At 38.7% G+C, this 26,034-nt stretch overlaps 1 protein-coding gene across 6 annotated transcripts in view; it reads left to right on the top strand.

Annotated features, from left to right (window-relative positions):
* DOCK3 (dedicator of cytokinesis 3) overlaps nt 1–26,034 on the top strand; it is a 336,530-nt gene that overhangs the window by 21,812 nt on the left and 288,684 nt on the right. For all 6 annotated transcript variants that reach the window (XM_084752557.1, XM_084752558.1, XM_084752559.1 and 3 more), the window contains exon 2: nt 13,490–13,573. In XM_084752557.1, the coding sequence (XP_084608683.1) occupies nt 13,490–13,573 (84 nt within the window). The remainder of the gene's footprint in view (nt 1–13,489; nt 13,574–26,034) is intronic.

Raw genomic sequence — 26,034 nt, forward strand, 5'->3', positions numbered from 1 at the left:
GAGAGGGCCTTGTTTCCTTGGTGTACTCTATCCCCTCTGGCTCTTATTCTCTTCCTGCCTCCTCTTCTGCAGGGTTCCCTGAAACCTGAGGGGAGGGATTTGATGAAGAGCTTCCATTTAGGGATATGTTCCAAGGTCTCTCATTCTCTACATAATGTTCAGCTGTGGGTCTCTGTATTTGTTCCCATCTGCTTCAGGAGTAAGGTGCCTACCTTTAATTGCAGTAGAGGCAGGTAGATTGCTGTGTGTTCGAGGCTAGCCTGCTTGGTTTACATAGTGAAAGCCAACTTAGGGCTACATAGTGAGACCTTGACTCCAAAAAGGGGAGAACAAAAAGAGGATTTTTTTGTTTGTTTGTTTGAGACAGGATCTCACCCTGCAGCCTACAATAATTTTAACTCTTAGTGCTCAGCTAAAATGATTGTTTTGGATTGGTAAGGCAGTTTGTAGGTCTTGATTTCTTTGGTTATTTTCCTCCTCTTCCTCCTTTTTTGTTTTTTTTGAGACAGAGTTTATCTGTGTAACCCTGGCTGTCCTGGAACTCACTCTGTAGACCAGACTGTCTTTGAACTCAGAGAGCCACCTGCCTCTGCCTCTCAAGAGCTAGGATTAAAGGAGTGTGCCACAACCACCTGACTTATTTTTCTTTTTGATAACGTTTTGCTGTATTTCCCCAGAGTAACTTGAACTCAACAATCTTCTTACCTCTGTTATCAGACTTAGGGTCACAGTTTGCACTAACAAGCCAGGTTCAGCCTCCTATTTTTTTTAATATGACAATTAGGATAGCCAAATTAATGGTGAAAAGCAGAAAAAGAATTATTCAATGTGGTTATATTAGTAAGAGGGACAAAGAGCTCCAGTGATCCATCATCTACTCTGTAAGTTGTAAATCTCTTTCAGAAAGAGTCTTGGCTTCCCACATGCTGAGACTAAAGGCAAGTGTTATTATGCCCAGTGTGACTTCATTTTAATTCTGATAACTCCCTGCCTTGTCTCTGAAAGCATGAACTATTTGGTAGTTTGTTCTCTTCTATCTCATGGTGATATGACAAGGTTTGTCCCAGTTGGTGTGATTTGATCCCACTTTGAGGGAAATAAGTGACAGTCATTAAGGAGCTAATGTCAGTGAACCAATTAAAAGCAGCTAAGAAGTGTTGAAGGGATGGTTCTTATAACAGGCAAACCTGAAGTTCATTCTGCTTGTCCTGTGGCCACTTCTGCATAATGTCAACAGTCTAGAAAACAAAACATAGCTGTTAAGATTATCAAATGCTTTCTCAGAATTAGCATCCAGAAGTTACAAAGCTTTGTGATAACACAACTAATGAAGTAAACCTGGCTTGAAAATTAAGTACTTGTTTATAGATTTTTAATTATTAAAAGGCACTGCTTGGAGTTCCCAGTCTTAGGGCTTGTTGAATTGCCTCTGCTGAAGAGAATAGTATTTATCTAAATTCAGATATCTATAGGTGGGTAAATTTACATCTCATTCTTTGGTTTGATCCCACTGATCAACCTATCTGTTTTTGTGCCAGTACCATGTGGGTTTTATCACTGTTGCTCCATAGTACAGCTTGAAATCAGGGAAAGAACCTCTGGAAGTTCTTTCATTGTATAAGATTGCTTTAGCTATCCTGGGTTTTTTGTTTTTCCATGTGAAGTTGTGTAATGTTCTTCCAAGGCCTGTAGAGACTTGTGTTGGAATTTCGATGGGGATTACATTGAATCTGTAGGTTGCTTTTAGTAAAATGGCTATTTGTATATGTTAATCTTACCAATCCACAAGTATAGGAAATGTTTTCATGTTCTGATATCTTCTTTAATTTTTTTCTCTAAAGACTTGAAGTTATTGTCATACAAGTCTTTCATTTGCTTACTTAGAGTTGCACCAAGATATTTTATGTTATTTGTGGCTATGGTGAGGTGTGTTGTTTCCCTCATTTCATTCTCATTTCATTTGTTATTTGTATATGGGAGGGCTACTGATTTTTTTTTTTAAGTTAATCTTGTGTCCAGCCATTTCCCTGGAGGTGTTTATCAGCTGTAGCGGTTCCCTGATAGAATTTTTGGTGTCACTTATGAATACTATCATATCATTCCCTTGATCTCCTTAAATTGTCCTATTGCTCTAGCTAGAACTTCAGGTACTATATTGGATAGATATGGAGAAAGTGGACATCCTTGTCTTGTTCCTGATTTAAGTGGCCTTGCTTTGAGTTTCTCTCCATTTAATTTGATGTTGGCTATAGGCTTGCTGTAAATTGCCTTTATTATGTTTAGGTGTGCTCCTTGTATCCCTACTCTCTCCAAGACTTTTATCATGAAGAGGTGTTGGGTTTTGTCAAAGGCTTCTTTGGCATTTAATGAAATAATCATGAGGATGTTTTCTTTTGGTTTGTTTTTGTGGTGGATTCTATGGATAGATCTTCCTATGTTGAACCACCCTGAATCTCTGGGAAGAAGACTACTTGGTCATGGTGGATGATCTTTTTGATGTGTTCTTGGATTTGGCTTGCATGTATTTTATTAGGTATTTTTGCACTAATGATCATAAGGGAAATTGGTCTGAAATTCTCTCTTTGTTGAATAATTGTGTTGTTTGGGTAACAGGGTGACTATGGTCTCAGAAATGAATTTGGCAATGTTCTTTCTGTTTCTATTCTTTGGAATAATTTTAAGACTATTGGTGTTAGCTCTTCTTTGGAAGACTGGTAGAATTTTGAGCTAAAACCATCTGTCCCTGGGTGGTTTTTTTTTGTGTGTGTGTGTATTTTTTTGTTTGTTTGTTGTTTTTTTTTTTTGCGGGGTGTGGGGGGCGGGGAAAGATTTTTAGTGACTGCTTTTACTTTTTTTAAAGGAAGGAATTATACGTTTTAAATTGTTGATCTGATCTTGCTTTAACTTTGGAAAGTGGTATCTATCAAGAACATTGTCCATTTCTTTTATATTTTCCAGTTTTGTGGAGTACAGATTTTTGAAGTAAAACCTAATGATTCTTTGGATTTCCTCAGTGTCTGTTGTTATGTCCCCATTTTTGTTTCTGGTTTTTCTTGATTTAGATATTCTCTCCTGCCTTTTAGTTTGTTTGGAAAATGGTTTGTCAGTCTTGTTGATTTTTCTCAAAGAACCAACTCTTTGCTTCATCGATTCTTTGAATTGTTCTCTTTGCTTCTCTCTTATTGATTTCAGCCCTCATTTTGATTATTTCCTGTCATCTAGTACTCGTTGGGTGTGTTTGCTTCTTTTTGTTCTAGAGCTTTCAGGTGTGCTGTTAAGTTGCTAGTATGAGATCTCTCCAATTTCTCTTTTCCACTTAGTGCTATGAGCTTTCCTCTTAGCACTGCTTTTACTGTGTCCCATAAGTTTGGGTATGTTGTGTATTCATTTTAATTGAATTCTAGGAAGTCTTTTTAAAAAAATTTTATTAATTTATTCATATTATATCTCAATGGTTATCCCCTCCCTTGTGTCCTCCCATTCCTCCCTCCCTCCCATTTCCCCTTACTCCCTTCCCCTATGACTGTGACTGAGGGAGACTTTCTCCCCCTGTATATGATCATAGGGTATCAAGTCTCTTCTTGGTAGCCTGCTATCCTTCCTCTGAGTGCCACCGGGTCTCCCCATTCAGAGGACTTGGTCAAATATGGGGCACCAGAGTAAGTGTGAAAGTCAGACCCCGCTCTCCACTCAACTGTGGAGAATGTCCTGTCCATTGGCTAGATCTGGGTAGGGGTTTACGGCCTGTATTGTCCTTGGCTGGTGCCATAGTTTGAGTAGGACCCCTGGGCCCAAATCTGCCTATCATAGTGTTCTTCTTGTAGGTTTCTAGGATCCTCTGGATCCTTCAATTTTGCTATTCTCCCATGCTTCTCTCATCTAGAGTCCCACTAGAATGTCCTCCCCTCTGTCTCAGTTTCCTGGTAAGTGAAGGCTTTCGTGGGACATGCCCCTTGGGCTAATATGCAGATATAAGTGAGTATATACCATTTGAGTCTTTCTGCTCTGGGTTAACTCACTCATTATGATCATTTCTAGCTCAATCTATTTATCCACAAATTTCGAGAATTCCTTGTTTTTAATAGATGAATAGTATTCCATAGTGTATATGTACCACAGTTTCTTTATCCATTCTTCTATTGAGGGACACTTAGGCTGTTTCTATGTTCTGGCTATTATGAATAAGGCTGCTATGAACATGGTTGAGCAAATTTTCTTGTTGTGTGCTGGAGCATCTTCTGGGTATATTCCAAGGAGTGGAATAGCTGGGTCTTGAGGAAGCCCTATTCCCATTTTTCTGAGATAGCACCAGATAGATTTCCAAAGTGGCTGTACTAGTTTGCATTCCCACCAGCAGTGAAGGAGTGTTCCTCTCTCTCCACATCCTCGCCAGCATGTGGTGTCGCTTGACTTTTTGATCTTAGCCATTCTGATGGGTGTAAGATGGAATCTCAGAGTTGTTTTGATTTGCATTTCCCTGATGACTAAGGAGGTTGAGCATTTCTTTAAGTGTCTCTCAGCCATTTGATATTCCTCTGTTGAGAATTCTCTGTTTAGTTCCAAGCCCCATTTCTCAATTGGGTTATTTGGTTTGGTGGTGTTTAATTTCTGGAGTTCTTTATACATTTTTGATATTAGACCTTTGTCAGATGTAGGGTTGGTGAAGATCTTTTCCCAGTCTGTAGGCTGTTGCTTTGTTCTCTTGACAGTGTCTCCTGCCTTACAGAAGCTTCTCAGCCTCATGAGGTCCCGTTCATTAATTGTTGACCTCAAGGCCTGGGCTGTTGGTGTTCTGTTAAGGAAGTTGTCTCCTGTGCCAATGTGTTCCAGGCTCTTCCCCACTTTTTCTTCTATCTGACTTAGTGTCTCTGGTTTTATGTTGAGGGCTTTGATCCACTTCAATTTAAGTTTTGTGCAAGGTGACAAATATGGGTCCAGTTGCATTTTTTACACATAGACAGACCAGCACCATTTGTTGAAGATGCTATCCTTTTTCCATTGAATGGATTTTGCTTTTTCGTCAAAAACCAAGTGACCATATGTGTGTGGATTCATATCTGGGTCTTCGATTCGATCCCACTGATCCTGCAGCCTGTTGCTGTGCCAGTACTATGCTGTTTTAATTACTGGTGCTTTATAGTACAGCTTGAGATCAGGTATGGAGATTCCTCCAGAGGATCTTTTATTGTACAAGATTGTTTTAGCTATTCTGAGGAATTCTAGGAAGTCTTTAGTCTCTTTCTTTATTTCTGCCTTGACCCAGTAGTCATTCAGTAGAGAGTTGTTCAGCTTTCATGGATTTGAAGGCTTTCTGTTGTTTCTGTTATTATTAAAATTAAGTTTTCATCTGCAGTGGTCTGATAGGATACAGGGGGTTATTTCAGTTTTCTTGTATCTGTTGAGTCTTGCTTTGTGACCAAGTATGTGGTCAGTTTTGGAGAATGTTTTGTGAGGTGCTGAGAAGGTGGTATATTCTTTAGTATTTGTATGAAATGTTCTGTAGATACCTGTTAAGGTCTATTTGGTTCATAAATCAGTTCCCGCCTTGATTTCTCTGTTTAGTTTTTGTCTGAATGACCCGTCCACTTGTGAGAGTGGCATGTTGAAGTCTCCCATTATCAAAATGTGTGAGTTTCGATGTATGATTTAAACTTTGAAATGTTTCTTTTATAAATACGGGTGCCCTTGTGTTTGGAGCATAAATGTGAAGAATTGAGATGTCATCTTATTGGACTTTTCCTTTCATGAGTATGAATTTTCCTTCCCCGTCTCTTTTGATTAATTTTGGCTCAAGTCTGCTTTGTTAGATATTAGAATGGCTAAATCAGCTTGCTTCTTGTGCCCATTTGCTTGGGAAATCTTTTTCCAAGCTTTTACTCTGAGGTAATGTCTATCTTGGATGTTGATGTGTGTTTGGTTTCTTTTCCTTTCCTTTCCCTCCCCCTTTTCTTTCTGTCTTTTTTTTTTTTTCCAGATAGGATTACTCTATTATACCCTTGGATGTCCTGGACTCACTTTGTAGACTGGGATGGCCTCAAAATCACTCACAATGATCTGTCTACCTCTGCCTCCCTGAGTGCTGGAATTAGTCATTTGCCACCACGCCTGACTGAGATGTGTTTCTGGTATTCAGCAGAAGGATGAATCCTGTTTTGCATCTATTTTGTTAGCCTGTGTTCTTTTATTAGGGAATTGAGTCCATTGATACTGAGAGATATCAGCAAACAGTGATTTTTAATTTTGTTATTTTGTTGTTGGTAGTAGTAGGCGTGTGTGTCTGTGTGTGTGTGTGTGTGTGTGTGTGTGTGTGTGTGTGTGTGTGTGTGTTTGCTTGCTTGCTTGCTTGCTTTGGTTTTTCTGGTTGAGATTATTTATTTTCTGTGTTTTTATGGGTATATTTAATCTCTATGGGTTGATGTATTCTCTCTAGTACTTTCTGTAGGTCTGTCTGGATTTGTAGATAGATAATGTTTAAATTTTGCGCTCATGGAATATTTTGTTTTCTTCATCTATAGCGATTGAAAGTTTCACTGGGTATAGTAGTCTGGACTGGCTTCTGTGGTCCCTTAGAGTCTTGCAAGACATCTGTGCAGCCCTTTATTTTTAGAGTCTCTATTGAGAAGTCAGGTTAATTCTAGTAGGTCTGCTTTTATATGCTACCTGTTGTTTTTTATCATTGCTGCTTTATTTTTTGTTCCTTATGCTTAGTGTTTTGATTATTATGAGGAAAGGGGAATTTCTTTTCTGGTCTAATCTATTTGGTGTTCTGTAAGCTTCTTGTACTTTTATAGACATCTCCTTTAGATCAGGAAAATTTTCTCCTATGATTTTGTTCAAAATATTTTCTGGGCCTTTGAGCTGAGAATCTTCTTCTTTTACCATTATATTTTAGGGTTGGTCTTTTCATAGTGTCTCATATTTCCTGGATGTTTTGTGTCAGGAGCTTTTTAGGTTTTTTTTTCTCCTTTATTAATTTATTCTTGTTACATCTCAATGGTTATCCCATCCCTTGTATCCTCCCATTCTTCCCTCCCTCCCATTTTCCCCTTATTCCCCTCCCCTATGACTGTTCCTGACGGGGATTACCTCCCCCTGTATATGTTCATAGGGTATCAAGTCTCTTCTTGGTAACCTGCTGTCCTTCCTCTGAGTGCCACCAGGTCTCCCCCTCCAGGGGACATGGTCAAAGGTGAGGCACCAGAGTATGTGAGAAAGTAATATCCCACTCTCCACTCTACTGTGGAGAGTGTTCTGTCCATTGTCTAGATCTGGGTAGGGGTTTAAGGTTTACCGCCTGTATTGTCCTTGGCTGGTGCCTTAGTTTGAGCGGGACCCCTGAGCCCAAATCTGCCTATCATAATGTTCTACTTGTAGGCTTCTAGGACCCTCTGGATCCTTCTACTTTGCCATTCTCCCATGCTTCTCTCATCTAGAGTCCCACTAGAATGTCCTCCCCTCTGTCTCAGTTTCCTGGTAAGTGAAGGCTTTCGTGGGACATGCCCCTTGGGCTAATATGCAGATATAAGTGAGTATATACCATTTGAGTCTTTCTGCTCTGGGTTAACTCACTCATTATGATCATTTCTAGCTCAATCTATTTATCCACAAATTTCGAGAATTCCTTGTTTTTAATAGATGAATAGTATTCCATAGTGTATATGTACCACAGTTTCTTTATCCATTCTTCTATTGAGGGACACTTAGGCTGTTTCCATGTTCTGGCTATTATGAATAAGGCTGCTATGAACATGGTTGAGCAAATTTTCTTGTTGTGTGCTGGAGCATCTTCTGGGTATATTCCAAGGAGTGGAATAGCTGGGTCTTGAGGAAGCCCTATTCCCATTTTTCTGAGATAGCACCAGATAGATTTCCAAAGTGGCTGTACTAGTTTGCATTCCCACCAGCAGTGAAGGAGTGTTCCTCTCTCTCCACATCCTCGCCAGCATGTGGTGTCGCTTGACTTTTTGATCTTAGCCATTCTGATGGGTGTAGCTTTTTAGGTTTAACATTTTCTTAGACAAATGCATCAGTTTCTTGTATCTTTTACACCAGAGATTATCTCTTCCACCTCTGGTATTCCGTTGCTTACGCTTGTGTCTGTACTTTCTGTTCATGTACCTAGATTTTCATTGCTTCTTTTCCCACTTTCAGGTCTTAAATTGTTTTATTTCTTTCTTTCACCTTTTTTTTTTGGGTGTGTGTGTTTTCTGGCTTTCTTTTTCTTTTTTTCTTTTCTTTTCTTTTTTCTTTTTTCTTTTTTTTTTTGGTTTTTCAAGACAGGGTCTCTCTGTGTAGCCCTGGCTGTCCTGGACTCACTTTGTAGACCAGGCTGGCCCTCCAACTCATAGAGATCCACCTACCTCTGCCTCCCGAGTGCTGGGATTAAAGGTGTGTGCCACCATTGCCCGTCTTGGCTTTCTTTATTTCATTTCCTCTTTATGAACCTCTGTTATCGCTGGGCATGGTGGCACATGCCCTTAATCCTAGTAGTTTGGAGGTATATGGATCTCTGTGAGTTCAAGGCCAGCCTGGTCTACAAAGTGAGTTCTAGGACACCCAAGGATACACAGAGAAACCGTGTCTTGAAAAAGAAAACAAAACAAAAAACCTCTATTATCATAAATTTGCTTTTAAGGTTGCTTTCTTGTGCTTCAGCTGCATTGGAATATTCAGGGTTTGCTGTTAGAGGACAGCTGGGTTCTGGTTGTGCCATATTTCCCTGCCTGTTGTTGATTGTGTTTAATACTGGTGTTTAGTTATCTAGATTTGGGATGAATATAGGTTTAGGTGCTTTTTCTGAATTTGTTTTTGTAGGATGGTTGTTTTATTCCTTGGTTTCTGTTTTATCTAAGGTGTTCTGGTCTTTGTGGTCTGTATTTCTGGTGGTTGGTGTGACCTCTGGTCCAGCAGGGAATCTCTTCAGAGTTCGAGACTGGACTTCTGGCAGCTAGTATGGACTTTTGTTCATGGGTGTGTGTGTCTCTGTTCTTCTCACTGGTGTGGTCTAGACCTGTTCTGACGGGCATGGCTTGCACTTGAACAGTGTATATCTGCCTGTGTACTGGTGGGAGGGTATGACCATAGGAGTGCAGAGTCAGGTGGAAAGTGGTGTCAGCTGGGTGGGTCATTGGGATCTGAACTGAGGGTGTGGGAGAGTTCCAAGGGCAGGTGGGGCTCTTACCTGTTCTGAGTGGCGTGGCCTGCATCCGAGCAGCAGATCTAGCATTGCATTCTTACACATAGAAGAATTACAAAGAAAGGTTTAAAAAAATTACTCTTAAAAAATTTATGGAATAGTGTTAGGTATTACAGACAGGTTGTATACAAGTATATGCCATTTTACTATATTATTTTGTTAGGGAAAAGCACACATATATGTATATATTTCTAGACACATACACACACACACACACACACACACACACACACACACACACACACACACGTATGTTTCAAACAGCATGATTGTTCAGATGATAGGTTTTTTTCCAGATGCCTTTTTAAGTCTGTAAGACATTAATAGGTCAGCGTTATACCACATGTAATGAAACTTTTAAAAAGTTAAAAATAATTTTATGTATATGAATTATGCCTGCATGTATGTCTGTGCACCACATGCGTACAGTGGCTTTGAAGACTAGAAGAGGGTACTGGGTCCCCAGAAATGGAATAACAGATGGTTGGGAGCCATCATGTTGATGCTGGGACTCATACCTGAGTCTTTTATTTATTTTTAATTTAACTTAATTTAATTTTTTAAAGGTTTATTTATTTAACCAGGAGTGGTGGCACACATCTTTAATCCCAGCACTTGGGAGGCAGAGGCAAGCAGATTGATATGAGTTTCAGGCCAGCCTGGTCTACAGAGTGAGTCCAGGACAGCCAAGGCTAACACAGAGAAAACCCTGTCTTGAAAAACAAACAAACACAAACAAACAAAAAGGTTTATTTATTTATTATTATACATGAGTGCTCTGATTGTATATACACCTGCAGGCCAGAAGAGGGCATCAGATCACATTATAGATGGTTGTGAGCTACCATGTGGTTGCTGGGAATTGAACTCAGGACTTTTGAAAGAGCAGTCAATGCTCTTAAGCTCTAAACCATCTCTCCAGCCCCACCTAAATCTTTTAGAAGAACAGCTGCTACTCTTAACAGTGGAACCATTTCAGCCCCATAATGAAACTATTTACAGAAAGTAGGATCTCCAAAGGCTCATCACAATCAGGTTCTAGTTTGTTAGTAGCTAAGGGAACTAGAGAAAAACATTAGCAAGTCTAGTGCAGTATGAAAAGATCCCATCATTTGTATCAGTTAGTATAGCTGCATGGATGGGAGGAATTTTCTTGTTAGCTTTCCATAATTCACTATCTCTGAGTTGTTTCTTGTTCTCACCCAGGGTATTGGCATGGAGCTGCCTTGCATTTCTATGTGCCCAGGGGGTTATCTCAACTTATTTATCCTGACCCAGAGCCCAGGGAAAGCAGGGCTGTGCTCTGGCCTGCTGTGCCCATTGCTCAGGCTGGCTCTGGTTGCAGCTGCTGTATTGTCAGCTGTACTTAGCTGCTGAGAAGGCCCTGGGTGAGCAACAGCTGTTAGCTGGCTGTTTTGAGTGCATTGACTTTATATGTCTTTGATTATGTAAACATTTTTATATTATATGAAGTTCAGATACATAGTTAATATAATTCTGAAAGTCATATAGATACATAGGGTATTATTTAAAGATAGTTGCCTACAAAGCTGTTGCTTCAAAGACACAAAGAGATACTTAAATGAATTTCAGTTTTGCTAAGGTAATTTCCTAAGAGTCTAAGTCTGAAACATTAAAACAAAACAAAATGTTGTCTTTTTTTGTTTTTCAAGACAAAAGTTTTTGTGTAGCCCCAGCTACCCTAGAACTCACTATGTAGACCAGGCTGGCCTTAAACTGGCAGATCTGCTTGCCTCAGCCTCCCGAGTGCTGTGATTAAAGGCACGCGCCACCACTGCCTGGCCAAAATTTTGTCTTTTAAGTTAGACATAAATTGTCATTAGAGCAGAACAGTAGTCATATATAAGTTTTAAAATGTCATAAGATGGCATGTAGCTATTTAGGGCCACAGGCTGCCTTATATTTTTCTCATGTCTCTAACAGACAATTTAAAAATAACCATCCATATTTTCAGAGCCAAGAAAGTGAACAGTCAAGTTTCTCAGCATCCTCATGATTCTGAACTGTTGATAACATGGTTAGTGGATGACTAGAAAAGAAAACCCAATTTTTGAATTTATTTTGGGTATCTGTTCCTTAAATTTTGATTTCTTGAAGACTTGAATTAATCTGATTTTTAAACTCCTGAGTATTTTTAAGACTTTTACAAATATCAAAATGTTAAAAAGGAGCCCACGCTTACATGAACATGGGGGTTGGAGGGGATGGGGGATGGACAGATGGCAAAAGCTGCCCAAGCTGCCTAGGCCTCCCAGGCACCACTGTGGAGAACGAATGTGTGATGGAGAGGTGGGAACGATGGAAGAGAGGAGTGGCGTGTGTGCTATGGAGAGAGGCCAAGTGGGAGCCGTGAGGATGGTGACGGGTGTGAGAGAGGGCTGTGGGTGACAGTGGAACATGTCTTTTCCCAGTGGTATTGGCGAGGTGGTGTGTAGCAGCCTGGAGCTGGTGCAGGCACAGACTCAGCCGCCCAAGATGTTTCACTTCTGAACTAGACATCCTCAAAGGACTGCTGTGGCCAGTGATTCTGTTGAGGGCTTGTGTGGGTTTGTGGTCTTGATGTTTGTGGTCTTGATGTGGACCATGATGTGGTCCATGTAGCACCATGTGATTGTCTGTCTATTTGTGGTCTGAGGCCATGTTGATGGGGGGAGGCATGCTGCCACAGAGAACTGTCTGGGTCTCTGGTCCTACTGCAGCCAGGATCTGTGTTGATATCTGTGCCCCATGTCACCACCAAAGGCCAGGTGGATATCTGTGGCCTGCACCATCTGGATTTGTTTGCTCTTGTTTTGTTGAGAAGCCGCAATTGCTGTGGGTGTGTGGTTATATGGAAGGACTGGGATGTAAGTGTGGTGAGGTGTAGGATGTGAAATTCCACAGGATTAATAAAAATATTATTTCGAAAAATGTTTTTAAAAGCTATTGTTTTTTCCTGTAATAATAACCAGAAGGAGCTTGTAATTGAATGATATTTTTAAATAGTTTAGCAAAGTGAAAGCCTGCAAAACTAGTTGAATAGTCAACTTATAATTTCTACTGAAATCACTTAAATCAAACATACAGTGAGATAAGAATTCAAGGTACACAAGTACAGTAACATTTTCAAACCAATTTACAGGTCAAAATACTAAAATGTCAAGTCTTAGGGAAGAGTGATTGAAAAGAAGATTGTATAAACCACAGACACAGATGCACAGAAATTAGATTTTGTGAAAGCTTTTGCCTTTCCTTTCCTAAGATACTTCATACCTACCTGTGTAAACTTGAGCTGGACAGTGCATTCAATTCTAGTCATTAGGACATTTCTTTAAAAGAGACTAGGCAAAAAGGAAGGGTGGGTGGACTGGTGCTGTTTCTTAGCGGTATCTATGGTTCTGTTTTTATAACAGACGAATTTAAGCTAAAACTGCACATTTTAAAATCAAAGCAAAGGACACAGGTTAATAAAGATAAATGTTAATTCTAGAACTGTTTTACCATTAAAAATATTAGTTCCTTTTTAGAAAGAGTTTACTTGGAGCTCATCTAACACCTTAAGCACAGAATCATAACAGAAGGGAGAAGACACAATATTGCAACTTTAAATATGTAAAATAGCAATCTACTACAATACTGGATTTTGCAACAAGTTTCATATACCTAGGAAATTTGAACAAAGAGGAATATGAAGGAAATGCTTAGGTAAAGATGGCCAGGGCTGCTGCCCTAGTACCTTGTATTATAAGAATGAGGTTCTTTTATTAAAAAGCAAACATGAAAAAATAAGTTCTCAAATTGAATTGATGTTGAAACTGTCATATGCTGCTAATAGCAGTAAATATGCATATGTGAAACAAAAAGGTGAACAAAATCTCCAGTAGCATTTTCTTCATTGCATATGTCAAGAGTTACATAGCATATCTATAAGACCATTCTGTCTACAGATACCAATACGGAGTTTAATAGTCCAGCAAACAGGGGCCCTAAATTCAATGCCTTTTTGTGAGCTACTGGTTTTCTCTTTTCCCCCAACAGCTACCATGAAGTGTTTTTATATAGGAGGATGTTCACACCACTCAGGAATAATAATTTTGCCACAATGTGTGTAACTTTCTGATTAAATGATATTACCTTTCACAGTATATTGACTATGTTAAAGAGGCTTACACATTAAAGCAAGAATTATTAAATAATGGAGAGTTTATATGAAAAATTCAGTGTTTAACTCAGTGACTCTGATTGTAAATATTTAAAAAATACTAACTGATATGTTTATCCTTGCTTTTCTAGTGATATGCAGCTTTCGAGGATCTGTACCTCAAGGACTGGTCTTAGAAATAGGAGAAACAGTTCAGATTCTTGAAAAATGTGAAGGTAAGTATGGACCTATAAAACACATAAATAGTGATCAGTTACTCTTAAGGTTATGCTAATAGATTTTAAAGCAATCCTTGTGAAGCCATTATCAACCATATTAAATACTGTTATAAAATCTTTTCTAATTTATATTCAACACAAAGGTGTAAGTTTTTGGCCTAATGTAGTAACAGATATTCCTGGCCATCAGAATATTAATTTTACATATTATGTCAAATGATCATTTTTAATTTCCTATAAATCTATTTGTATTTATCTGCATTTGAGTGAATTGTTATTGGTTCATCTTTGTTTTTCTGTCAGATTGACTAGGTATCTTTAGCTGTTGTAAGATCAAATATATGCTCCAGTGAAGTCTGATTCCATTACTTTCCTTTTCTCTTATATATGTCTCATTTTTACCATGACATTTATGCATTCTGAAAATATACTTTTCAAAATTCTGCAACAAAATCAAGATAGAAGCCAAGCGGTGGTGGTACATACCTTTAATCCTAGCACTCCAGAGGCAGAGGCAGAGGCAGGCAGATAGATCTTGTGAGTTTGAGGTCAGCCTGGTCTACAGAGTGAGTTCCAGGACAGCCAGGGCTACACAGAGAAATGCTGTCTCTAAATACCAAACAAACAAACAAACAAACAAACAAAAATCAAGTTAGAAATTATACAGAATCAAAGCATTAGCAAAAAATTGGGGTTCAGGGAAGATAGCTCAGATGTAAAAGTACCTACTGCTCACACAAGAAGGTCTGAGTTTGGACCTCCAGTGCCATATCTGTTAGCACTAGGGCCTCAGGCAAGTAGATCACTGCAGCCAGCCAGTTTAGCTGAATATCTCAGCTCCAGGCTCAGTGAGGAACTTTGTCTCAAAACTAAGATGGTGGCGGCTCAGTTGTTAAGAACACGCACTGTGCTTTCAGAGGACTCAAGTTCTATTCCCAACACCCACGTAAGGAGGCTGACCTGTAACTCTAGCTTTAGTGGGATCCAGCATGTTTGGCCTCTGTGGGTGCCTACATTCCCATGCATATTCACACACATACAAGTGAAAAAAGAACAGGTGGTGACGGCAGCACCCTACATCAACTCTGGCCTCCACATGCATACTCACACAGTACATACACCCACTTGTACCAATGTATCTGCATGAACATTTGTGCACACATGATTGCATACACATGCCATATACACAAACACATATTCAAAACCAAGTAAGCAAACAAACAACCGTCCCCCCCCCCAAAAAAGAATAAAATTGATGTCATTGGAAATTACTTCAACAGCATAGTCTATCCTTTCAGTATGACTAGAAGTCCATTTAAATGATACAAAGGAGAGGAGCTGTTGTGTTGTGGGTATGTGGTAGTGACGCTCTGATTCATTGGTTTGTTGTTATGTGGGCTTATAAATGTAACCTAACATGACTGTGGAAACATATACATTTTCTAAAAATATTTTTAAATTAGATTTTTAAAAGCTTATGTATATGAATGTCTTAGCTTCCTGTTCTCCTAGTGTCCCCAGAAGTCAAAAGAAGGCATTGAATCCCTTGAAACTAGAGTTACAGATATTTGTGAGCCGCAGAACCAAACTCAGATCTTCTACAATAGCAACACGTGTTTTTTACTGCTGTCTCTCCAGCCCCTGGAAACAAACAAGTTTAGTAGTATGCTTTGCTGGAAAATTATCTCCAACGCAGTGCTCACTTTAAATATTCTTAGAAATAAACATTTCTTCACATTGTGATCAAATACAGTTTTTGAAAGAATAACCAAGAAAAAAATAGAACTAAATTAAACATAACAAATTGGGAGTTATGAAACATAGTGGAGAAAGTTCTAACAGGAAACTTTATAGTTATTAAAGTGCCTCACTAGCAGCAGCAGCAGCAACCACCACCACCACTAAGACATCAACCAAATGGATTCTTAGGGTCTCACAAAAACAAACCCAGAATAAATGCAAAAAAAAGGAGGGGGGCTGAAGAGACGGTTGTGTAGTTGAGAGCATTTACTGCTCTTGCAGAGGATCAGACTTAAATTTCTCTCTCTTTTTGAAAATATATAATAAGGTTTATACAAGATAAAATTTATGTGGATTTAGGTGAATTTTCTCAGTTGGACTTGGTGTGATTCAGTGGCAGTTTTCCCATCCAACACATTCAAGGCATTTGGGTCTCACCCCTAGCACTATACAGAAGAAAATAAATAGTGACAACTACATCATAAAAACAAACAAGATACGGAAATGAAGTAATAACTAATTTAAAACAAGAACCCTTACAACACCAATAAGAATAGCAAAGAAAGGGACAATAAACAATGAACTAAATAGTAAAAAAGATGAAATATTTCAAAAAGTAGTAAAAACATAAAGAGGGGAACAAGAGAAAAATCTGAAGAATAAGGGAAAAAGAAAAAAGTAAAAAATTTTAAAGAAGAAAAGAGAAAAGATATGTGTGTATGTATTCAAGCTAAGCAGATATAACAAAAAATCTTAGTAAAAATAAAATTACATGAATTAAAGTAAAAGTCTCGTGTCTGCCAAGATTAGTTACATGGAAGGGATGGATTCTCTCAACTTGTGCTAAACAGATGCTCTTTCAGTGATTTCTCAGCTGTCTGGCTCTTGGAGAGAACCTAGGCTGTAGGTGGCTCTCTTCAGTGCTTAACACTGCAACTTCTGTATCAGTTACTTCTCTTGTTGCTGTGATAAAATACCTGACAAAACCAGTCTACAGAAGAAGAGTTTATTTTGGCTAACAGTTTGAGGTCAGTTCATCCTAGAGGGAGGCCATGGCCGTAGGAGCACGAGGTTGCATTTGCAACCTGAAAGCACTGGGATGAGTGCTCTATTGGCTTTCTTCCTTTTATTTAGTCCAAGACCCTATAGAATGGTTTTTTACCAACATTTAGGGTATGTCTTCATTCTTTACTCATTTTTGGAGATATTCTCATAGACATGCCAATGGGTCTGTTTCCATGGTGATTGTAAATTCAATCCAATTGACAGTAAAGAGTAATCATCACATTGTAATGGTTGGTTACTAGAGCCATGTATGACATTTCTGTTATTTTGCAAATAGGAGATAGGGCACTATCCTGCTCTCCTAGCAATTTTCCCTAGTATTTTGTTTGTTTGTTTGTTCATATTCATAGAACACAGTCTGACACTACAAGCCCATCTGATCCTGGCACCTTTGATGACTCCTGCTGGGGACAGATAGGGTGATGCTATGGGGTAACTATTTTCTACAGTGAAATGGGGAGGGCAGTATAATGGCAACTTCTTCACACACTACTACTCCATAAACTCTGCTGCTTCTAGACTTAGCTCCTACACTTAGTCATATTTGATCACTTGCTGCCTTACTCCCCAGCTCCTACAGCTGTCCCTACTTTATAGTCTGGAGGCGAAAGCAACCTTTGTTTCCTTGTACACCACAGATGTATTTACTTCTACATAGTTTTCTCAGTGTCTTTTTTTTTTTTTTTTTTTTTTCAGAATTTACTTATAGGCAAAGTAGCTTGCAAGGCAGATACCTTAGTCACTTATTCAGTAAATTGATACTTGCTGTGGGTTCTAGAGATAGGAACATACAGAGACTTCTGACTTCAAACTAAAAGTTTCAGACGAGACCTTCTCAAGATGACTAACTCCGAGGACCAGTGATGTGACACGTACCGTAACGTCTGATGACCTGAGTTTGATTTTCAGAACCCATAAAGTAGGAGAGACTTGACTTACACACACACACACACACACACACACACACACACACACACACTCCCTCTCTCTCTCTCTCCTCCCCCACCCCCACAGACGTATATACTAAACTTGCAAGTGTGTGTGTGTGTGTGTGTGTGTGTGTGTGTGTGTGTGTGTGTTCAGAAAATGTCTCCTTTTTGTCTATAAGATATTTTGGGAAGAGGGGAAATTTACCCAATCTGGAATGGCACACAGATTCCCAGGCCTATTGTTTTTTTAGACTGATTCATGATTTATAAGCTATTTTGACTTTGACTCTGTCATGTACTTCTGTAGGTTTTTCACTTGATTCCAGTTTCTACTGTAGGCATAAGGTTATTGTGTAATTCAAATGCTGATTTCTGTACCCTCTATATCTGGTTGCAATCTTTGTTCTGAGAATCTTCTGTCTCATGTTGTATAAATACCGTTCCCCAATTTTCCCTGTCAGCAAAGAGGCTTGGCAGCTAGTGTCTGAGCAAGGGAGAGAACAGGGCTGGACTAATTGGAGGAGGAAGTAGGATTCAGCCATGGGAGAGGTCCAAATACATCAGGAGAAGGGGCTGAAGCAGGAAAGCTACAAAGTGCGAGTATCTCTGGGATGTTTGCTGGGAAGGAACCTGATTAGCTAAGAGGGTTAAGAGTCGAGTAATAACTACTCAGTTATTGTCTTGTGAAGCTTATTAAACACATATTAAAGAATCTCAACTATTGTGTGATAGCCAGGTTAAGAGAGAAACCGAAAAACACACTCAGTTTTATAAAAAAATAACTGCAACATCTACTTAACATTTCTGCCTTCTAATTCTCTTAGTATTTTTGGACTTAGCTGTATGTTCTCGTATTACTTCTAGTCTTAAAATTGATGCTGGATGTTCTATAAGAATGTTTCTATTATCAAGCTGGAGAGAATAAATCTGTTTTCTTTTTTGAACTATATTGTAGATATAATTTCACACAAGTTTAGTAGTCCTTTTTATTTTCATTACTTATTTATTTTTAGTTTTTTGAGACAAGGTTTCTCTGTGTAGCCGTGGCTTTCCTGGACTCACTTTGTAGACCAGGCTGGCCTCAAACACATTAATCCACCCACCTCTGCCTCCCGAGTGCTAGGATTAAAGGTGTGCGCCACCACTCCCGGCAGTAGTCTTTTTTTTAAAAGTAGTATTGAAGAAATGAGTAAGCCAATGTTAAAAAATAGTTCTTTTATGGCTGAGCAGTGGTGGCTCACACCTTTAATCCTAGCACCCAGGAAGCAGAGGCAGGCGGGTCTCTTGAGTTCAAGGCCAGTCTAGTCTACAGAGTGAGTTCCAGGACAGCCAGGGCTACATAGAGAAACCCTGTTTTGAAACAAAACAAAACAAAAAAGTGTGTACTTTTTCCTGAAGCTGGAAGGTAGTTTCTGTTGGGCAGAGGAGGATTTTAATTTGTTTTGTAGTTTTGTGTGTATATTTGAAACCAAATTTATTAGAGTTTCAAAATGACATTGATAATCTCTCATATATCTCATGGAATTAAATGGCTTCTGGCAACTCAACATGATAGATATTCTTTGTGTTTAGAAATCTGAGCTACTTACTGTTGTCTCGTCTAGTATTTTCAGTGGATATGCCCTTGACTTTGTGGAAATGGTAGTGAAGTGGATCATGAGAAACCAGAATTTTGTATATAGCTTATTATGGATGATTTAGTGCAGTAAGCATAACCTTGCTAGCACTCAAGTTTTCTTTCTGTAAAATAATTAAAATTGGTACTTGTAGTTATTCTGGGCATGTGAGGCTGCTTCCACAGCAGCATAACTAATGGGGAAGACTCATCCTGGAAGTGAGTGCTACCATTCTGTGGTAGTATTATTAAAATTTGTTTAGGACTCTCTAGAATCACTACTTTCAAGACAGTAATGACTCATTTGGAAGCATATTCTCCGATTTTGAATGCATATTTAGTTATTGCTGATTACCAACTTTTATAGTTATAGGTCATAAATAGCAGTAAATTATGTGAATAAATATACAGGATTATTCTTTAGACTTTTCAGTGAAAATAGTGGAAAGATAATTTTGAAAGTCAGCCTTTTGAATAGTTATGTTTCTACTTTTTGGGGCCGAATTCTGCTAAAAGTTTCTTAGTTTTATAATTGATTGGCACTTTCTTGCCTATTATTAGTTACATAATTGTAAACTACACCAAGAATTTGCAGGCTATGCATATTTTTATTGACATACCAAATTAAGAAAGTAGTTTTTAAAGGTTGTAGGATTTGTGTTTGGCCCTCAAATTCACAGTTGGTTTCTTACATGATATTTAGAATGTGCACTCAGTCCAATCTGTCCTTCACAAAGAAACAATTAAAATTCTTTTTATCATTATTTGTATGTGCAGGCATGTGTGCCATGGTGCATGTATGGAGGTCAGAAGACAATGTTGTGGAACTGGCTCTTTCTTTTCATCTTTACATGGTGCTGAGGATTGAACTCAGGTCACCAGGCTTGCGCAGCAAGTGTTTTCACCTGCTGAGCCATCTTACCAGCCTGCATGATTAAAAAAAATTAAATCAGACTAATTTAAATTATGGGATTGATAAGAGAGTGTACTTGCTTTTTCTGTATCTTTTGCTTGTCTGTGATCTCCTACAAGGGTATTTGTTACTCTAGTTAAGGACCGATAAGTTTGGATCCTTTTACGTTTGTCAGTGAAAAATGTGTTACATCTTTGAAATAAAAGGCTTGAAATTTCATGTCAAAGCATATACCTCCTCGAGCTGCAGATGGTACTTCTGATATGACTTGCTTGGTTTGCACCTGGTTTGGCTGCTGATTGTTGACTGTCACATGGCATGGTCTGTATAGAGGCTCCATTCTTTGAGTTAACACTGCTCACATTGTTCTGTAGCCTCTGTATCAGCAGCAGTTGTAGTGGTACTTTCTGCCTCTTTGGGGTAGTTGGCTTCACTTGCATTGGGGGACTAGCAAGTTCATTTTACAAATCTCAACAATAACACATATTTACCAAAGTGATATTCATCAGTGTCTGAGATAATAGATGGTAAAACTTCTAGCACAGAATGTGGCACAAGCCTAAGTCATTACCACTTTCCCCCCTCATCATTACCATGTGATGCATGTGTTTAAACGTTATGCCTTTCACATACATTAATTTCTTATTTATACCAAGACTATTTTTCAAATAGATTTTTTATTAGTATTTACCTAATTTGTTTGCTTATTTAATATAACAGGATTAAAATGAAATAAACAAAACAAACAATTTTCAAGTTGATTTGAAGTGACTTTAAGTTAGTATGAAGTGTTTGGTGTGACTAATGACCAATGTAAATATCACAGCTCTGACTTTATTTTCATATGAGGTAGTTGCTGAGCACTTAATTGATGAAATCTCACAGTTGCAAACTATTGTGCATCCTCCTTCTATGGAAACTGTCTAGTGTTCTCAGTTTCTTTTCTTGGACATTAATGATATTTAAAGTCTGTAATATTTTTATGAATTTATTATCTTTGAAAGTATTGTAAATCCAGGTCTTCTAAAACTCATGGTTTGTGTTTTGCTTTTCAGCCTAACATGGTTATTTTTATTTAAAAGAGCTTCCCATAATATTTTCCTTTTCTTTGGGAACCAATTACTTAAGCAGAATGTGCTGTGGTTAACCTTACCACATAGGAGATCTCTAGCATACACAGAGATGTAATTTAGCAAAGAAGGGAAAATTGGCCCTAAATGTGGGCAGCATCATTTCTCAGGTTAGGGCCTGGGAGTAAAAAGAGAAAAAGAAGGGAGGTATCTTGAGTAATGGCATGTGTCTTTCTTTGTTGCCTTATTTTAGAGGTAGTGTGACCAGCTGTTTTGTGTCTGCTCAGTGGATTGTCTCTTCAAACCATGAGCAAAACCAATCCTCCCATAAGTTGCTTTGTCAGGTACTCTGTCACAGTACAATAAAAGTAACCATTACACTCCTAATTTTAAAATCCCTAGTAGAAGAGAGGAATTAATATTTATATGCCAGAAATTTAGTTTTATTTCAAACCTTAATTTTGTGTGTATGACTTCTTCCTTAGATCATGGGCATGAAAAGCCCTTGAACATGGATGCCTATTTTTATTTTTCATTTGAAATTTATTTATTTATTCACTTTACATCTGATTGCAGCCTCCTCTCTCCTCCCAGTTCCCTCCTTGCATGACCTTCTCCTCATTCTCCTTCTCCTCTTCCAGAGAAGGGGGAGGTTACCCATGGGTACCAACCCACCCTGGCACATTAAGTCATTACAGAACTAGGTACGTCCTCTCTCATTGAGGACAGACTAGGTGGTCCAGTTAGGAGAACTGGATACAAAGAGAGGCATCAGAATCAGAGAGGGCTCCCACTCCTGTTTTGGGGGAAATCCACGTGAAGACCAAGCTGTGCATCTGCTACATATGTGTAGGGGGCTTAGGACCAGTCCATGTATGTGGGTCTCTGCATCTGTTCCCATCAGCTGCTGGGTGACGCCTCTCAGAGGAGTTATGCTGGGCTCCTGTCTACAAGCATAGCAGAGTAACATTAATAGTTTCAGGGATTGGTTCTCTCTCATGGGATTGGTCTCAAGTCCCTGCATATCTTGTCCCTGCACATCTTGTCAGCAGGACAAATTTTGGGTCAAAAGTTTTGTGGGCGGAAGTCCTGCCTGGCTATGGGAGCTGGCCACTTCAAGCTCCATATCCTCTGCTGCTAGGAGTCTCCGCTAGGGTGACCCCCATAGACTTCCTTGGGCCTCCCTTATCCAAGAGACGCTCCCCATCTCTGATTTCACTGTCTTACCTGGCTCTCTCTCCCTTGCTCTTCCTACTCCTAACCCCTATCCCCTCTGCCCAACTCCCCTCCCCATTCCCTCTCCTATCCAGCTCCTTCCTCCCCTCCATCTCCAGTGCCTATTTTATTTCTTTTTCTGAGTGAGATTCAAGCTTCCTCCCTTGAGCCCTCCTTGTAACTTAGCTTTTTTGGATCTGTGGATTGTAGCATGGTTATCCTCTACTTCATGGCTAATATCCACTTATAATCAGTACATACCATGCATGTCTTTTTGGGCTTGGATTATCTCACTCAGGTGATTTTTTTTTCTGGTTTTATCCATTCTCCTGTAGATTTTAAAGATGTTTTTGTTGTTCATAGCTGACTAGTATTTAATTGTGTAAATGTACTACATTTTCTTTATTCATTCTTTGGTTGAGGGACATCTGGGTTTCTAGTTTCTGGGTATTAAGAACAAAGCTGCTATGTACATAGTTGAGTAAGTGTCCTTGTAGCATGGTGGGGCATCTTTTGGGTATGTGCCCAGGAGTGGTATAGCTAGATCTTGAGGTAGAACTATTCCCAAGTTTTTGAGAAACCGCCAGATTGATTTCCACAGTGGTTATACAAGTTTGCACTTCCACCAGCAATAGAAGACTACTCACTGTTCTCCACAACCTTGCCAATGTGTGCTGTTGCTTGAGGTTTTGATCATAGCCAAACTGACAAGTGTAAGATGGAACCTCAGGGTTGTTTTGATCTACATTTCCCCTCTCCTATACCTCTGCCCTATTTCCCTCCCCTAGACCTCTGACAGAAGGGGACCTCCTCCCCCACCATATGACCATAGCCTATCAGATCTCATCCAGATAGCCTGCCTCCTCTTCCTCTGTGTACCCACTGGGCCAGGATTGTTTTAGCTATACTGAGTTTTTTGTTTTTCCATATGAAGGTGAGAATTGTTCTTTCAAGGTCTGTAAAGAATTGTGTGGATAATTTGATAGGAATTGCATTGAATCTATAGATTGGTTTTGAGAAGATGCCATTTTCACTATGTTAAGCCTACCAATCCATGAGCATGGGAGATCTTTCCATCTTCTGAAATCTCTTCAATTTATTTCTTCAGAGACTTGAATTTCTTGTCATACAGGTCTTTCACTTGCTTGGTTAGAGTTACACCAAAATATTTTCCATTATTTGTGGCTATTGTGAAGGGTGTTGTTTCCCTAATTTCTTTCTCAGCCCATTTATCATTTGTATAAAGGAGGCTACTGATTTTTTTTAAACTTAATTTTGTATCTTGCTACTTTGCTGAAGTGTTTATCAGCTGTAGGGGTTCTCTGGTAGAATTTTGGAGGTCATTTATGTATACTATCATATCATGTGTGGCTAGCAATACGTTGACTTCTTCCTTTTCAATTTGTATACTCTTTTTTTTAAAAAAAGATTTATTTATTTATTATTTATACAGTATTTGCCTGTATGTGTGCCTGTACTCCACAGGTGGTCACCAGATCTCATTATAGATGGTTGAGAGCCACCATGTAGTTGCTGGGGATTGAACTCAGGACCATTTGGAAGAACAGACAGTGCTCTTAACCTCTGAGCCATCTCTTTAGCTCTCAATTTGTATACTCTTGATCTCCTTCACTTGTCTTATAGCTCTGGCTAGGACTTCAAGTACTATACTAAAGAGCTACAGAGACAGTGGACATCCTTGTCTTGTCCCTGATTTTAGTAAAGCTGCTCTAAGTGTCTCTCCATTTAATTTGATGTTGGCTATGGAATTGATGTATATTGCCTTTATTATTTTTAGGTATGCACCTTGTACCCCTGGCCTCTTCAAGACTTTTAACATGAAGGGGTGTTGGCTCTTTCAGCATCTAATGAGATGATAATGTGGTTTTCCTCCCTTTTAGTTTGTTTATATAGCAGCTTACATTGATGAATTTTTATATATTGAACCATCCCTGCATCCCTGGGGTGAAGCCTACTTGATCATGATAGATGATTTTTTTCTTTTTTAAAAATTTATTTATTATTTATTATGTATACAGTACTCTGCCTGCATGTACACCTGCAGATCAGAAGAGGGCATCAGATCACATTGTAGATGGTTGTGAGTCACCATGTGGTTGCTGGGAGTTGAACTCAGAACTTCTGGAAGAGCAGTCAGTATTCTTAACCTCTGAGCCATCTCTCCAGCCCCGGATGATTTTTTTAAATGTGTTCTTTGATTTGGATTACAAGTATTTTATTGAGTATTTTTGCATCAATTTTCATAAGGGAAATTGGTCTGAAATTATCTTTCTTTGTTGGATCTTTGTATGGTTTAGGTATCAGGGTAACTGTGGCCTCATAGAATGAGTTGGACAATGTTCTTTTTTCTATTTTGTGGAATAGTTTGAGGATATTGGTATTAGCTCTTCTTTGAAAGTCTGGCAAAATTCTGCACTGAAACCATCCATCCCTAGGCTTTTTTTTTTTTTTTTTTGCTTAGGAGGATTTAATGACTGCTCTATTTCTTTAGGGGTTATAGAACTATTTAAATTGTTTACTTGATCTTGATTTAACTTTGGTAGGTGGAATCTATCAAGAAAATAATCTAGTTCGTTTTGATTTTCTAATTTTGTGGCGCACAGGCTTTTGAAGTAGGACTTAATGATTTGGATTTCTTAGTGTCTGTTGTAATGTCCCCCTTTTCCTTTCTGACTTTGTTAACATGTATACTTTCTCTGTGACTTTTGGTTAGTTTGGTTAAGGGTTTCCTTATCTTGTTCATTTTTCTCAAAGAACCAGCTCTTGGTTTTATTGATTCTTTGTATGTTCTCTTTGTTTCTAATTTATTGATTTCAGCCCTGAGTTTGATTATTTCTTGCCTTCTACTCCTCTTAGATGTGTTTGCTTCTTTTTGTTCTAGAGCTTTCAGGTGTACTGTTAAGATATCCTTCGATTTCTTTATGAAGGCACTTAGTACCATGAACTTTCCTCTTAGCACTGCCTTTATTGTATCCCATAAGTTTGGGTATGTTGTGCCTTCATTTTCACTGAATTTTTAGGAAGTCTTTAATTTCTTTCTTCCCTCACCTAGGGGTCATTGAGTAGAGAGTTTTTGTTTAGTTTCTATGAGTTTGTAGGCTTTCTGTTGTTTCTTTTGTTGTTGAAGTCCAGCTTTAATCTATGGTGATCTGCTAAGATACTCTGGGTTATTTCAATTTTCTTGTATTAGTTGAGGCTTGCTTTGTGACTGGCTATATGGTCAATTTTGGAGAAGGTTCTGTGAGATGCTAAGAAGAAGGTATATACTTTTGTGTTTGGGTAAAAGTTCTGTAGATATCTCTTAGGTCCATTTGACTCAGGGATCTATTAGTTTCATTATTTCTCTGTTTACCTTCTGTCTTGATTACCTGTCCATTGGTGAGAGCAGGGTATTGAAATCTCCCATTATTATTGTGTGGGGTTCAATGTGTGATTTAAGCTTTAGTAATGCTTCTGTTTACAATGTGGGTGCGCTTGTATTTGGTATATAGATGTTCAGATTTCAGGTGTCATCTTGGTGGATTTTTCCTTTGATGAGTATGAAGTGTCCTTCCATATCTTTTGATTAATTTTGGTTGAAAGTCTATTTATTAGATATTAGAATGGTTACACCAGCCTGTTCTTGTGTCTGTTTGCTTAGAAATCCTTTTTCCAGCCTTTTACTCCGAGGTAGTGTCTATCTTTGTTGCTGAAATGTGTTTCTTGTATGCAGCAGAATGATAGATCCTGTTTTGGCATCCATTCTGATAGCCTTTGTCTCTTTATTGGGGAATTGTGTCCTTTGATGTTGAGATATATTAATGACCAATGATTGCTAGTTCCTGTTATTTTGATGTTGGTGGTGGTTTGTGTGTGGACACACACACACTTCTTTTGGTTTTGCTGAAGTA

The sequence above is a fragment of the Acomys minous genome (assembly GCF_964271855.1).
Source record: "Acomys minous genome assembly, chromosome: 13".
NCBI classification, from domain to species: Eukaryota; Metazoa; Chordata; class Mammalia; order Rodentia; family Muridae; genus Acomys; species Acomys minous.